The following is a 16,897-nucleotide window of genomic DNA, read 5'->3' on the forward strand; positions in this document are numbered from 1 at the left end:
CCCAGCACTCGAGGTGAGGCTGCCCCAGTGCAGAGCAGAGCAGGACAATCCCCTCCCTTGCCCAGCTGGTGATGCTGTGCTTGAGTTAACAAAAGTGAGCTATTACTGGCCATCCTAAATTAAATCTCCATTCAAAAATTCCTTGCAAAATCTTTATGACAAGTAAGGATCAGCCAGGAATCTCCTGTAATTTAAGAGAAGGGGAGAAGAAAGAATACAAAAATTTGAAAAGTAATGTGAAAATGGGGATGTTTCTACTGATATTTTGGAGACAAGCCAAACTACTCATTTGGATTCCTACTTGCACAATTTATTTTGTCAGTCTTCTTTTTATATTGCATAAGATAAGAGATTAATGGGAAAAATAAGGACACAGAAGAAAGTTTTAAAGTACTTAAGCTGACAATCTAAGTATCACAGATGTTGAGTTCGCAGGCAGTAAATCCCTCCTCCTGCAGTGGGCAAGTCTCTCTGCCTCTAAAGAGCTTTAGGAGAGTCATAGGATGCTTTGGATTCACCAGGATCACTTTCATAGCTTTCTCTGACGTAAGAGAACAGTAATGTGCATTAAATGTAAGCTTTGTTGGTGGATTGGATTAATTTTACTAGTGACATAAACTGAATTTGGATGTACAAACTGTTTAAAAGTTAAAGGCAGGAGCTTCACAGGTAAACCCAGCAGGCCAAATTCTGGGGTTCCTGAAGTGCTAAAGATTCTGCCAGGTCTGATTTCTAGAGTTTTTATAGGCTGTAAAACAACTCTGAAGAAAGTCTTCAAGATTTGATTCACTGTACCGGTTAGTATGCCACACTGGTTGGTTCCTTTGGTGCTGCATTCTTTATAAATGAAAGCTTTCAAATTGAAATCAAGTTTCTGGCAATTGCCTTTCTGAGGACAAACAAAAGAACCAGTAAGGAGCTGTGCAAGGGCCTTTCAGGAAGTCATTTAAGAGCTTGAAATTCTGCTTGAGAGTTTTCCCTTTGTTATTGAACCGATTGCTTCCTCCTTTGGTATCTCCTCCTCTGCCCTGCAAATAAAACATCCAGTCCTGTCTTACTGGGGAGAGTTGATGGATGAAACAGTTTCCTACTATGCTCTGCTACCCAAGCTCTTTTTATCCCAAATGAATTCTGCATATGGCTGATTTTTCCCATACAAAGTAAGAAGTAAACAGAGAGTGATAGATATTGGCTTTCCATCATCTGATCTGTCAGCTGCTGTACATTAGGAAGTTATCTATGCCTTTAATTGTGAGTAGGAGAAGGATTTAGAGCTTGCAGAAGCATAATTGTTTCACAGTAAATCTACAGATAAGCCCCTCTTCCTTACTGCCCACACAGTTCCACTGATTGTAGAATATTAAATTGTCCTCCCTTCAAACACTGATGCCTAAAGGAAGATCTATTATCCTGAAGTCTTTGTAGCTTAGACTGTAATGGGATGCTGATATTGCAAACCAATAACTAAAATGAGGAAATATTGAAAGGAAGCGTAAGGCTTCTTTTATTACTGCCATAGTTCTTTACTGCATTATTTTTGAAACATATTTCTATTTTCTGTCTAATCGCAGTCTTAGAGTTAAAAGTTTTGATAATTGACAAGTTTCTCACGTGATGTATTCCTGGAGACAAGGTCTAAGCATCTGGGGGAGGGTAATGAAGAGGAAGGATTTCACCTTTGACTGTGCCAGACACTGTGAAATTTTCTTTTCAGTTTACTTCAACAGATAAAACAGACTTGGTTTGATGTCTAATGCTCAAATTTCAGTGAATTGCTTATTCCTTATTATGAATGGTTTCAATTCAAGTAAGCAGATACTTTATGAAAATAAATACCTGTGGTCCCTCTGGGTTTATCTTTGGGGGTTTTTTGGGGGTTTTTTTTGGTGTTTTTTTGTTTTGTTTTTTGTTTTTTTTTATCTCCATCAATCTTGTCTTGTCTGTGCAGTGAGGATACAAGAATATGTGCCTGTTTAGCAAAGACTACTTGGGTAAATGAGATAATGAGCAGGCACAGTTGCTTGTGTTCTCCAACCTGCCTAAGAAGACAACTGATGTTGCTCATTGATATTATTAATAAGACAAAGCACAGGAGAAAAATATCTCTGTTCATCCATCCTCCATTCACTGGCAGGAATTTACACTACAATAACACTGCTCATGGCTGGTGGTTTTGTATTTAGTATTAGTCTAATTACATTCTTTGCATCAACAGGTGATGAAAGGAAATCATGATATAAAAATGACAAACACTGCTTGCACCAGCCCAAGGCAGGACTTACTGCTCCTGTCCTACCTCACTAGAAAAGCACAAGTTTCTTCATGCTGGCCTTGAAGATTTCATGTGTGTACTAGTTCAGGGCAAATTTGTTAAAGAATCTGCAAAGGAGGGCCCCTACAGAAAGCGAAACCCACATGGCCCCTCCCCCCAACCGGTTCGGGAGAAAAATTCCTCGGAGAGAGGTGGAAAGAACCTGTTTATTTGACTGGCCCCGCACCCCCCAGCACACAAAATGAACAATACCCAATGACACCGCTCTGAGAAATATGGCAAAATCAGAAAGTCTCTTTCGGGGTGGTTGCTCTGTTCTCAGTCCCTCCGGCGCTGGGCCAGCCGTTGCAGCCGAACCTTCGGTGTTCCCAGGTCCCAGTCTGGAGCAGGTTCGAGATGGTCACAGGAACAGGAGAGGAGAAACAGTCCAGGAAGCAATGTGGACTGTTTAGCTAGAACTAGCTAATAAGCAGAGGCAGAAAGCAGAGCAGAAGCAAGAGCAGAAAAAAGAGAGCAAGCAAAAGCAGCAAGCCCAAGCTGGAAGTAAAAAAAAAAAACAGCCCTATGTACCGCTTGTCTCTGTGTCCTGATAAGAGAAACCCAAACAAAACTTCCACTCTTCAGGGCCGGTCTTAAAGGCACAGAACAGATGAATGGAGATATACAAGCATCATAACGTCACCCCAGGACAATGTGACAAGAGTGACCAGGTCAGGGGACCCAGAGATGTGGATCTGCAGCTGGAACTGGAGCTTCTCTCCAGGTGGACTTTGGGCTGCATGGACCTGAGAAGACTGGATACCACCAATGAAAGCCCATACAGTTTGTGGTGAAGTAGTGCCTCCTATATATCTTTTGTCACAAAAATCACCTAATTATCACAGTGCCAGGGATATTTGGTATTTTTACAGAGAGATGTTGATATACTATAATAACTAATAAAATATAGATAATTTATTTTTGTCTTGATTTCACTTTTTATTTCTACTGTCCTATTTTTTCCCATTCATTTCATCAAAATAAATCTTGTTACACATACAAACAGGCATAATGAAAAATAAAATGTCAGGTACATTTTGGGAATAAAACATTTTGACTTTATGCATCTTCTTTAAAATCACAGGGTACAGTAATAGCATATGGCTTGGTATTTCCTCCAACAAGGAGGAATTTACTTTCACAGCTGCCTAATAGAACAGGATGATGTTAAAGGAATAATTGACAGTTTGTGGGATTTTTTGTGCTTGATATTTGTGTTTCCATTTTAATTGAGTTTATAGGATTCTCCTTTCTGTTCTGTGAGTATTTCAATAATCACTCAGTGCTAAAATTTTCAGATAAAACTTCAAATAGATTGGAGTAAATTTTGTATTCTGAACAGTGATGAACAAAACCCACAATTCTCTTTTCTTAATTGTCTAAGATGATAAAGTGGAGTGTATACTATTACAAAACCGACAGAAATTATGAATGTGATCCAAGTATTTTTTTGAACAAGGCAATCATATGATTCTGTATATGTACAAACCTAAGAAAACTAAGAGGACTTTGATAATAGCATCTGAGATTGGCTTGACTCCTTATTCACTGGCCTCTGAACCCAAACAATTTTTGTGTGCTTAATTTAAGCAAGTATTCATAATGACATTACATTTTAAAGATAATAGTATTCATATCATTCTGTGGGTACTTGGCTACAGGGAACAGAAATATATCTAGATAGTGAGAAAACAGGCAAATGGACGTTCAATGAAGCATTAAGCAAAATTGCTAATGACAACCACAAAATAAGGCAGAGGGAAAAGAAGGGAACTGACCACTGACATTGTTCAACAACTCATAGCAGTATAAGAATAATCTTGAAACACTGACTTCTGAACCAACCAGTAAATTGCATAAATTACTTTAAAGCCTTCAACATTAAAACATTTAATGATTTATGTCATTTGCAATGTGCAGCATGTCACATCCTATTGCAATACTCAGTATTGTATAACCATCTATCCAGAATATTTTTGCTAAACTTGCCTACGTCCTCCTTGGTATATGAGAGAATAAAATTTCATTTCCTTATATAGTTTAAGGAAGCAAAAAAAAAAAAAAATTAAAGCTACATGGAAACCATTTGTTATTTTGACATTGAAATTTCTCCTCTAAGATCCTATCTAGACCTATGAGTTTTCCTAATCTGACACCAGGGCTGTTGTTACAACGCGATATGCTGACTCATCAAAAAGTGAATACCTTCTGATAGTTTATTCACTTAGCTTAATAGCTTTTCAGTTTTATTGAGCACTGCTAAATTGAGAAAAAAGGCTTTTAGAAGAAATCCAATCTTCTAAAATTCTTGGAAGCTTTGGACATTTTAATGTAAATTTCTTCACTAATTTTAATTTTTTTGTATCAGCAATACTGTTATAACTTGATTTTTACAATTGATCTGTAAATTCTTGTAAGCAGCTCAAATAAAATGTCCAGAATCTTTTATACTTTCCTCACAAGTGAATGAAATCTAAACGGATAAAACTGGCTGTTTACTGAAATATTATATGAAACTTCATGCCTCCAAAGCTTTTGTTTAAATCTAGCTTTCACCTACAGCAATTAAAAAATTAATTGATGAGAGATAGGGTAGCTCTGTCAGTTATATTGGTGCTGACAGTAAGAGGAACAGTTAAAAAATATATCCTCATCTTTTCAGTTCAGTATTGGCATTTGTGAGTATGGTCTTGTGTCAAACAGTTCCTCTTTGCAATTTTGAGTGCAGATATTAGAAGTCTGACTGATGTTGCATGTGTGTTAGAGCACATGTGTAGATAAGTGTGTGTGTGTGTGTATGTGTTCATTCACATTCAGACAGTTGTTTTGCATCTTCTGAGATGAACACAATTTTTTGTTTTGTTTGTTTGTTTGTTTGTTTTGCAACATGCTGAAAACCTTTCCCCTGATGCATGGAACTGGCATTCTGCATAGCATTGTAAGTGTCTGGTACAAGTCTGCCGAGCTGGAAAACTGTATTTTGCAATTCCATTGAGATTTTGCCAACAAAGGTCTGACTCACACAAATTGATAATACCCACTCTGAAATCTTTGTCAGTTGAACATTTTTACAGTAATAATCTTCTTGGAGCAGTAATCAACATAGTGATGTTGTTGCAGAAAACAGTACAAAGGAGCCACTGGAAAAAGCAAAAGATATGGAAGTATTTGACTGAAGAGCTACTTTTCCTCACTTCAGTAAATGGTCCTTATGCTAACCCAACTCTGTCATCAATCAGCTCAAACCTCTCCATCCACAAAACACAAAGTGAGGGGGAGAGTTGGTCTCCTATGGATTTTAAGGAGAAATGGTGGGGCTTTTATATTGTTTTGTCTTGTTTTTTTTTCACCCTGCCTTTCTCTCCTGTTACAGAGAAATCCTTTGTCTTTTTCTTTCACTCCTGAATTCTTTGCTCATGAGCAGGAAAAAAAAGGTTGATCTGAATGTTCTAAGAGACATGCTTTTATACTTGTTTCAGGTTTAAGAAGAAAAAGCAATGCCTGATCAGGGCTTCCACTTCAGTGAAGCAGATTTTTCACTGACTTTTAAAACTGTGACATCAGTCAAAACATCTCCATCATGAAAAAATAAGGTACAGAAAGTGTATTTGTAAAAAAAGTAACTGGTAGTGCTAGAAAGAAAGCAAGTAAGTTGTTTTTTTTTACTCCAAAAAGAGCTTAAAATCTACTCAATAAACCACAAGGTCTTTAAAATCACATCCTGATAAATGTATTTAATAAAATTTTAGATTATTTAATATTTACAAATGGCTTTCTATTGAAATATATCTTTAACATAAAAAACCAAATAGTGACAGACAAAAGCTAAGAAATTTAATTTGGCATTAAACAAGAACTTCATATTGGACACTGACAGATTTTTTTTTTGTGCCACTAATTATCCCTGTCTTCTTCTGTGCAGGTTATGAATAAAAAGAATTTGCTCAGTGGTTCACTTACTTATTAGGAAGAATCATAATGAGAGCACAGTTCTTCTATGTTGTATGGCTTTTAACTGAACTTATACTCATTGGAATTACATATGTAATATTACTTTAAATGTGCTGAGATATAAATAATGTTTTTTTCAATTTCCCCTTTGTACTTAGAGACATAAATATACTTCCAGCAATTATCTTTGAGAAATATATATAATTTGCTTCTACTTTTCTTGGTTCCAACCTTAATTTTTCTCAGGTAATGTTAGTATTGTTTTATTTATTTTATTAATTTTCAAAAATCAGTATTTGTAGTCCTTTTGAGTTAACTTAGTTTGCACCTGACCTATTGGCAAAATGGTTTTAAATGGTTTAGAAAAGTATTTCACTAGCTTCTAATGATGTTTCTTTATCACTGATAAAACTTTTTATTTGTATTGCTCTTGCATCTTATAATCTGCAGCATTTGAAATATCAGGCCCAAGTACTGGGAGGACCATGAGCAGATCTTTCCTTATGTAGAGCAACGTGCTTGCCAAAAATGGTTCTGTTAATGCTAAAATCATTTTGGTGCACATTAAGGTCAAGCTCTGTCTCTGCAAACTCTTGAGACCTGGCATTGCCACATGCAGTTAGCGTTATCCAGCTGATGTCCCTGCAGGTGCAGGACTGACACCTTTGGAGAGTGGTGAGGTCCACCCAGAGAAATCTTGGCCAGCTGTTCCTGTCTCCTTCCATTAGCTGGAAAGGGACTGGAGTAATATCTATATTTCTAACCTTTGGAAAGCTGAGGTTAGGTGAGAGGAATTGCAGCCCCAGTGCAGACACTGTGCTGCACTCTGGGGTTCAGGCACAGCCAGCAGTGTGGGGGTGCCCCCGAGCATCGCACGGAATGGGCACAGAGGGGCTCGGGTGAGCACCACAGGAGCTGCAGCTGAGTCACAGGGAGGGTGCTGGGGGGACACCTGGGGACACAGATTGTGCACCAGTGAACACCACAGATGGTGAAGAGCTGCAGCTGAGACACAGTGAGGGTGCTGGGGGGAGACCTGGGGACACGGACTGTGCATCAGCATGAGAGATCCATAGCCAGGGGGTGAGGAAGCAAAGGACTCTCATGCATTTTTTCCTGTAGAGCCTGACAGAGAACATGAAATTGCTGTTATTGACACCCCAGATACTACCTGAGCAAAGATACCTGAGCAAATAACATTCAAAGTGAACTGCTATAATATTTGCCATGTGCCTCTCACTCCCAGAGTACACATTAGGACCAAAGTTCATTTTCTCTCACTGAAAATTCGTGACACATTTGGGATAAAGTACTGCATACTAAGATTTCATTAAATAACGAAGTATTCACTGCCAGAGCTGAAGTAATTATTCAAGAGTTGTGCTCTCATAAAAGGATTTTTTCTTGCCTTTAAATCTTCTTTTAATGATGTGCTTTTCATTTAGTTGTAAGGGAATTACTTGAATTTTCTCAATAAAACTTTAAGCAGTCTTTATTCTGTAACTAAAACCATGCACAAGAGCAAATAATTTCAAAGATATGTATCAAGTATATGCAAACTCTACAGAATCATTTCTTTTGAAGCAATTTTGTGAAACTACTTAAAATCATATAGTGAGACATGAGTCTTATAAACTGAAGAGTAAAAATTAATTTAAAATATAGAGAACAAACTTAATTTTGCTTGTTTGTGAACATTTATTACCAAAATATATTAAAACAGAATTTTTAATTTTTGCAGCTGACTCACTCTCACCCTACTACTTCCAACATTGCTGTAATGGAGACAATTTTCTGAAAAAATATTATTGTTTTGTGATTAGTTGTATGAATATAGAGGAAAATGTGGTTCCTTTATTCACTCACTCATAGGGTAGAGAGCAGGGTAATCATCTCTATGATGAGATTATTATCTCTGTGTAGGCTCCTGTACCTTACCAGGGCCTTATGGAGAAATCTTGGCCAACTGTAGCATTGTATCTCTGTCTGTAGTTCCCAAAATAATGGGAAGTATGCAGACATGCCTTGAATATATAGCACTGAGATGGTCAGGGCTTTCTGTTGTGGAGGAAAGTCTTCACACAAACTCAGAGAAAGCCAGCCAAAAAAGCCTAAGTACCAGATATTTTAAAATTATTTAGAGAGCCAAGATTCACTGGTAATAGGCAAAGGAGGGATGTTTGAAGGTTTTTTGTGGCTTTATAACTTGTTTGGTTTTGCTCAACATAATAGCACAAACCACAAACCCAATACACTGTGTTAAAGCCTGAAGGTTTTTGTTGTACTGAACTGTGAGAGTTCTCTGGAAATTTAATGGTGCCCCAGACAGAAAACAGAAAAACAGAAGAAAAGAGAAGTGTCAGCAGTGCACAGGCCAGTGTAACACCAGTGGGTGGGTACCTGTGCTGGACAGCAGCCCTTGTCTGCTCCCATTCTCCAGCTGAGTAAGGGACAGTCCAGTGTCTTCCTGTGCTAAAAGTGCTTTTGGATTCTGAAGCAAGTTGCACTTGGAGGTAGGTGGGCATGAGGGGCACCTACAGAGAGCATACAATGCAGGCTCTCTGGTCACCCCTGCTGTAGCCCCTGTCTTGAAGGGGTCTTTGGCAGCCACATCAAACCAGTTTTTGATCTACACATAGCTCATGAGCAATGGCTATGTCACTTCCAGACTGAAAAAAATCTCTCCAGCTGTGGCAAATACTCAGCTTGCCCCAAGACCTTGCTTGATTTTTCCAAAGAAAGAGAACACCCTCCACCTCTGTGCACCCAGGACCATCTGTCACATCTTTGCAGCCTCAGATGTGTCTGTGATGTTGGCAGTGCTGCACACGTGGCCCTGTGCTGCCCTGTGGTCCTGTCCCAGAACCAGCTCTGTGTCCTTCTGACATGAATGAAGAACCAGCTTCATTCTCAGGTATGACTGTCTCCCTCACAAAAAAGGATACAGAGGCAGGAGTTTAATCTCTTTGTATTGAAAAATTAGGACAGGCATAGGTGATGTGTTAGGTGCTACCTGGAGGTGAACAAATTAAAATGTAGGAGTAATGACCATGTCAGACTTTTGAGTCTAATTCTTGCCTTGAGCTGACATGTGAGCAATAATTATACTCTCTGCTGAGCTGCTCTATGGACACGAGTAATTACAGTCCTCGATGCACAAAAACGTGTATCTCATTATAATGGAGCACAGAACTAAACAAAAATAAATGGATTAGAACTAAATGTTCAGAATGCCATTTGTATGCTTAGCTTTAGACAGCCACCTTAGGTTTTACATTCAAAGGAAATTTGCATGTGGAATTCTGGTCTTACAAGTGGAGCTTGTGTGAAGAGTATTTGTTAGAGATATTTGTTCAGTACCTGAAAAGAAAATGGTTATTCAGCTGAGATATTTCATTTGGTAGTAATCAAAGGGAAAATTTTGCAGAGATACCCTGCTTGTAAAGTTAAAATACAATTCTCTGCTCACGTTTCTGTGCTAACTAGCTTAGTAACAATAAATAATTAAGTATTCCAGCCCCATTTCATTAAAACCCTAGAGTACTTACAAAGAATAAGTATAAAAGTGTGACTAATTGTAGCCAGTTACTCTTAAGAGTCAATGCAGATCTAGGGAGTAACTCAATTCATCTTAGAATTGGGATGTCCTAAATACACTGTGGATATGTGTGTTTAATCAAAAGAATCTATCCTAGAAATATACAAAGTTTAGACTTAGAAATCTGATCTCCTTGTGTTCAGATTTCATTAAAGTAAACCTGCTACCAAACTTTCTAGGTATCCACAAAATGTATGAAGCTTACCATGCAAAAAGCTGCAGTGGAAGCCCATTCTGGCCATCCAACTTCCAAGACCGATTTGGTGATTGTCACTTACATCCAGTCTGATTCTTCCACTTTGGTAGGGAAATTGACCACATGGCTACAGAAATTCATGTCATTTCCAGCACTTCACTCTTTCCTTGCCTGAAAGAGCATGGCACTGAAACATGTATATGGTGGAAATCCTGGTACCACTGAAAGATAAAAGGGAAGATTTCTTTGACTTCAGAAATGCCAAGATTTCACCCAAGGACAAAGATGGTTGTGCCACATCACCCCAGGTGTTCTCAGGAAATGAAGATAATTCCTCAAACTTCAGAAAAAAAATCAAACAACTCCCCCTTGACTGGCAGGCTCCTCACTGCATGTTCCATCAAGGCACCTGCAGGCAACTCTGCAGTAGGGAACAGGTTGTCTTGTGCTTGAAAGGTGAACAAAAAAACCAATGCTGGAGTTCAACAATGACTCACATCTGGTAGTGCATTTTCCTGGCACTTCTGAGTGGCACTGCCTTGCTCTGCTCACAGAAACATTTTAAATTATGTGCGAGATATTTTATGTGGGAAAACAAAGTGTGCTGTATGGGACTCAAAGGGATCTTGTTATTATTTCATCCCTTATTCAAATTACTCTTTAGATCAAGATTGTATTAATGCTCATAACTAATTTGGCCTTACGCAATGCATGTAATCCAAGTATCTCACAACACTTCTTGAGCATTCTTTAATTAAGCTAGTCACAATCTCTCAGTGAGATACTCAAGGAATCTGTGTGACTCGTTTTATCTGGTGCCAGAAGCAGTCACCTCTGGGGTCAAGTAAGGCACAGCAGCATGTTCAATAATGCATAGCAGCATTGTGCCACACTTTGGGAGGGAAGGGAGAAGTAAAATCCCTAATTGGAACTGCAGTGGGTTTAAGGAAGGAAAATGTATTTATCTGTAATTTCAGATTTAAAGGTGCTCACTTGTTCTTTCCTCTGAAGATTTTCAAAGGCCCTTTCATGTCCAGTTGGCTTTTTTACTTCACAAGTCTGAGAGGAATGCCTTCTCATATCATGGTTTCATGACCTATTATACTTTGAAATTCTGTATCTACACATAGCATTTACTTCCCAAAGGAAATAGCCAGTGTGATTCTTTGATCAAAGCTGTAAGCAATTGCCAATATTTAACATTTCTCCCTAAAAGGCTTATTTCAAGCAGTTTTATTGTCCCCACTGCACAGAAAAAAACTGAAGCATTGGGAAAATAAATTATCTTCCTCTACATACTGAGAAATTCAGTGATTAAAAGGTCATCAAATCTTGTTTTCCAACCTTATATTAGTTTGCTAAGCTCTCACTCATTGTTCTTTCTGCCTGTTAAATCGTCCCTAGCATTCAGTCTGTATGACACTCTATTTTTGATACCGTTAATTAAAATACAGCTTGAACACAGTCTATATTATTCTGCCTGACAGAAGAGTTTTCACATATCCATTCTCATTTGTTCCTCAACAAAAACAAGCTTTAAGCCCCCAAAAAGCTACTAACCCCACTGATGCAGAAGCTCCCCAAGTATCTTTTGGGCAACTGCTCCTCAAAGCAGGAGCACCCCTTTTTTGCTGCTGGGGCTTCATCCTTGTGGAGAAATGCACCAGGCACAAGGGACCCAGGCTCTTTGGGGCTTACAGGCTGAGGCAGATGGGACACAAGCTTCAGGGGTCATTGGGGGACAAATGACTTCACCTGCAATTCCCCCATGAGCAGGATTGTCACTGGTAACAGCTCTGAACTTTCACAGGTTCTTGCAGACAAATCAGGCTGTAGTGATCTCCCATGACCTCGTCTCTAGCATGCAAAACAACACGTTATCACAAAGGAATTTCTGCATAGGATAAAAACCTGTAAATGATTTAGATCCTGAGAGAAAAAGGATCTGCTGTGTCTATAGGTGAAGTATTGTAATGGAAAATGATGCCACTGAATAGCAGAGGCTTTACTGTCTCAATTATAAGAAAGCATGTCCCATGTTTCTTGCTGAGACAGGGGAGGAGCCTGAAAAACCTAGATACTTTTAACAGGGCCCAGAGGGTCAGAAAACTCACCTTTTTCCACCCTGCTCCTAGTGCAGCAGGAAAATTATATAAAACCTTGATTTTCATGTGCACACCTTTTTTTAGTTCTCTGTAACATAACTTGTATTCTTATGATGAAAATGGATAAGGAATGTGTTAAGGATTTCTGATTATTATTGAATTTTGAGAAAGCAACGCCACTCCTGTAGCACATGAGCAATACACATATTAAAATACATAGAAAACGATGTAAAAACATCTATAAACTCAGTGTTTTTACTATGCAGTAATTATATAATCTGCAGTGATTTATACTATCCTCCATTTTATGAAAACTGTGAGAACAGATGTACATTATTATTGTCAAGGGAGCAGACAGCCAACATCACCATTCCCAAGATGAAAACACATTTGTGAGATGACACTTTAAGTAGAGCTCCTATAAGGATTAAAATTCCACTTTCTGAATGATTTAATTGCTTGCCAAATCTTGATGCTTCCAGATTTCTTGTGCCCTTCTCTTATGAAAGAAACATTCCAGGAAAAAAGAAAATCATCAAAGTTAATTTTTCCAGTTTTCTGATCATAGAATTATCACAATAGTGAAATAATGTTATTCCTGAAGGTAAAAAAAAACATTTTCACATTTCACCAGAACATCTGTCAAAGTTTTAATAGCTTTTGTGGTGTTCTTTAAACAACTTTACTCACTTTGAATAATAATAAGAGAAATTAGGCTTTTCATTTCAGGAAAAATTCTTTAAAACAGAATTTATATTCTCTTTCTGATTACACAAAAAAGTCCACATCTCCCTCACAGTAGATAATAAATTCCAGGTGACTGTATGAATCATGTTCACTGTGATGTGCATCATTAACAGCTATAGCTGCATGGTCACGATAGCTGCACTTATATTTTCTTTGTAGAAAGATCCACGCACTTTCTCCTCAAGAGAGAGAAAATGAAGTAGTTTCTAGAGTCAGATACTAATTGCTGAAAAATACTGACTTCATCACATTGCAGGCCAAGGAAACATAGGGGAGCAGTGAAGTTAACTTCAAGGAATTAAAAGAGAAGTTAAGACTGACCTCTTCATAGGGATGAGGAATGTGGGCTCCCAGGTGATGTACCTCACTCCAAGGGAGATACCCAATTACACATCTTCTCTAAGTCAGGAAAAGTTACTTCAAATTGGAAATTCCTTGGTATTATTTGCTGACATAAAGGAGGTGAAAGGTAACTAACTCACTCCTTGATAGCTAACTGTATCTAAATTTTGTTGATAAGTTTCTATTCTAAGTGCCTACAATTATCATCAAATACTAGTCTTAAACTGTTTATGATAACCATTCCTAAAATCAACTGGAAGCCTGGGAAAGTGCCAGGTTTACATGCCTAAGGGTGATGCTAGGGCAGTGGCATTAGCAGTGCTAAGTGTGCAACAGAGTGTCATAAACTATTTCCTGTTTAATTTTTCAAACAATATTGCATTTAAATGAATAAGTGAACGTGTTCTTTGAATACCGATATAACTGTACTTGCTGCTGTGCGTAAAGTGGGTGAAATGTCAAAGAAAACATGGTAGATAGAAAAACCCACATTACTATAACCAAAACACAATGATCAGATGTCTTGGCTTGGCACAGATTTGTAAATACTTTGCTATATGCAGAGCATAAGAGACCTTTCATCTTATTTGCAAAAATTATACAAAGAAGCTGAAGTATTATTTATAGCCAGATTTAAGTTTTAAATGTGTGTGTGATAATGCAAAACTCTGGCTAAAGCCACCAGTTGTTGTTAGAAATGTTAAACAAAAGTATTGCTGCATGTCATTGCTCTGTTAGCATTTAGAGGCACTTAGAGGGAAAAGTGTAGGCAGCCAGCTGCACTGATAAAAAGCGACTGAAATGTGCTCTTAAGGGTATTGGCACATCACAGCTGGCAGAACAGCAGAAATACCTAAATTAAAAGTTAATTTGGGTATCTCCACGTTTTGCAGCAGTCTGGCATGTTCTACGTTACCTTTGGTGAGCCTGCACAGATGTTACCAAGGGGAAAGCAAGCCAGTTCTCATAAGTTTACAGCATATGTTTTGCTGCACTGCTCAGATCTGCTTGGCTTTACTAGCCAAATTCAAAATGCATAAAATGGCAGTGATTTTTCTCTAGTTGTAACTATTTATTCTATGGGAAAATTGGATCACTGATAACAAAGGAAAAAAAAAACAGGCAGTGGGGAAATGTAAACAACAGAAAAGCAGTGGGGATTCTCCTAGAAAAATGTTCAAGACAGTTATTTGCTCTGAAACAATAAAGGGTATCTCAAATGCTAAACAGCTCAATATCCTACCCTAATCATACTTAACCTGCTATACAGATTAAGACCATTATAAATAAATTCAGTCCCCACCCCCATACAGAGTTAATCAAATATAGAATCAAGACAGACGGAACCTCAAGCACAGAAGGAAACATCTCATTTCTCAGTCATACTCAGTCATCCAGGAGAACAGATGGCCCTTAATAGCATGCCCTGAAACGTCTAATTACATGAGAAACTTTGTATAGTTTTTCTGGACTTTTAATTGGTCCCCCAACTGTGTGTGGAGACAGCCAAATGTTTTAATAGATTAAATAATAAATATCAAGATAGACTGTGTTACAGCATGTACAAGACTTGGCTGATTTACTCTTAAGGTGGATGTAAAAATATGGCAATGCATGGAGGGATCAGCCCTGCAAATCCAGACTGTCATGCAGAGAAGCTCTACTAATTTTTTTGGAACTCTTCCTCATAACATTTTAGGTGCCTTGACATCTCACAATATAGGAACAACAAGGTGTGCATGATAACAGATTTAGGGTCACTAAGAATTTAGCCTTCATAAATGACATGAATGGAGCAGTGGTCGGTAGCTATAGCAACCAATAACACTCTAACAGGAGAGGGGAATGGACATTACACATCAGCATGCCAAGCTGAAATGTAATACTATAACAGCAAGATTCACAATATATTGGAAAGATATAATCTAATGAAAAAAAAAAATTTTTAAAGTTCCATTTAAAAGAATTAGTGCATATTTAATGATGGAAATGCAATTAAGTACCTAAACAGTAATAAAACCAAAGCATAATCAAGGTAATAAGTGTTGTAATGAACAACAGACACAGAAACTAAGCATTAGGTGAAGCACAAAAAATCAGCAGCACCAAATGCATTTTTTGGTGTGTGCTGAACTCAGAACCTTATCTAGAGATACAGGAGCTATATCTGCATTGCCCAAACCCTTGTATTAAATTTCCTTCTAATAATATAGGCCATAGGAAAGCACAGGAGTTCTGTTTAGTTGGTTGATCATACAATTTAATCCAGGTTGTTATTGTTCTGTATAACCACATTAAATTTGGTGCTGCAACTAGAAAAATTGTTCCAAATTGTTGTTGCTCTGATGCTTAGAAATCTTTTCAGGATAAATTTATAAATAGCCAGTTCATAACCATTTGTTCTTGTGCCAGCAGTGGCTATTAGTTCAAATGGCTTTTCTGTGGTGTATTAACATGCAATATTATGGACATGCAACATTTTTTTAGGCTATGAAAGCCAAGTTCCTTTTGAAAGATGGAACCACAAAATGGTTTGTGTTGGAAAGGAGCTTTAAAGGTCATCTAGTCCAACTCCTCTGCCTTGGGCAGGGATGTCTTTCACAACATCAGGTTGCTTTAAGCTGCATCCAACTTGGCCTTGAACACTTCCACGGATGGCACATCCACAACTTTTCTGGGCAACCTGTGCCAGTGCCTCCCCACCCTCACAGTAAAGACCATCTTCCCTAACACCTAACCTAAATCTTTCCTTTTTAATCCCATTCCCTCTTGTCCTATTGCTACTGACTGTGGTTAAAAGTCTCTCTCTTCTTTCTTATAACCCACCCCTCTAAGTATTGAAAGGCTGGAATAAGCTTTTCCTAGAGCTTTCTTTTTTCCAGGCTGAACAACCCCAGCTCTCTCAGCCTGTCTTCATAGGAGAGGTACTCTAAGCCTCTGATCATGTGAAAACTTTCTTCCCTCTAAGCAACTTAGATGCCTTTCTTTGCTTTTCAGCATGCTTAATTCTCTTGAGTAAGCAGCTGTAAATGTACACTGTATTCCAGGTAAACTCTTACTAGAATACTGTTTATTACATTTCTATTTACAAGATGTTTTCATATGGCTGCATCACATCATGCTATTACAGGATCTCTACTAGATATCTTTTTTTTTTTTTTTTTTTGCATCCTTCCAAAACATGACTTGATTTAATGCAGAAACTCTAGATACTACTCCTTAATTCTTGGCCTTATGAAGAATGTTCACAAATGCCACTGAATGTTGTCCCATTTCTATAAACTCAATCATCAACTCAACTCATCAGGGTGCATAAACCTCTGTCCCATCTATGGTTGGCATTCCATTGTCTTTTATTCCTGTACATGTGGCTATGTTGTAATAACTGAGCTTTATCAGTATTATTTATACATGTCCTCCAGCATACACCTGGAAAAATTGTAATCACAGCGATAAGAATTTACTGGAAATATAGAGATGTCTGTTCACCTGCCTGTACAGTATTTCAGAGACTGCCTCAGTGAAATCTCTTTTGCAAGCTTTCCACAATACAACTGACCAAAATCCTTTCTGTTTTCATCCATGTAATCTTTATTTCACTCTTGGTTATTACCACAATGATTCACAGTCCCACACTTTAATCTTGT

General features: G+C 37.9%; 1 protein-coding gene across 4 annotated transcripts in view; it reads right to left on the reverse strand.

Annotated features, from left to right (window-relative positions):
- The window catches only part of MEI4 (meiotic double-stranded break formation protein 4), a 137,270-nt gene that overhangs the window by 86,476 nt on the left and 33,897 nt on the right, over positions 1–16,897 (reverse strand). For 2 of the 4 annotated variants that reach the window (XM_074538345.1, XM_026792740.2), the window contains exon 2: positions 10,066–10,277. The exons of the other annotated variants lie outside the window; for them this stretch is intronic. In XM_074538345.1, the coding sequence (XP_074394446.1) occupies positions 10,066–10,102 (37 nt within the window). In that variant the 5' untranslated portion in view covers positions 10,103–10,277. The remainder of the gene's footprint in view (positions 1–10,065; positions 10,278–16,897) is intronic. 4 annotated transcript variants of the gene reach the window in all.

This window comes from Zonotrichia albicollis, chromosome 3, assembly GCF_047830755.1.
Source record: "Zonotrichia albicollis isolate bZonAlb1 chromosome 3, bZonAlb1.hap1, whole genome shotgun sequence".
Classification (NCBI taxonomy): domain Eukaryota; kingdom Metazoa; phylum Chordata; class Aves; order Passeriformes; family Passerellidae; genus Zonotrichia; species Zonotrichia albicollis.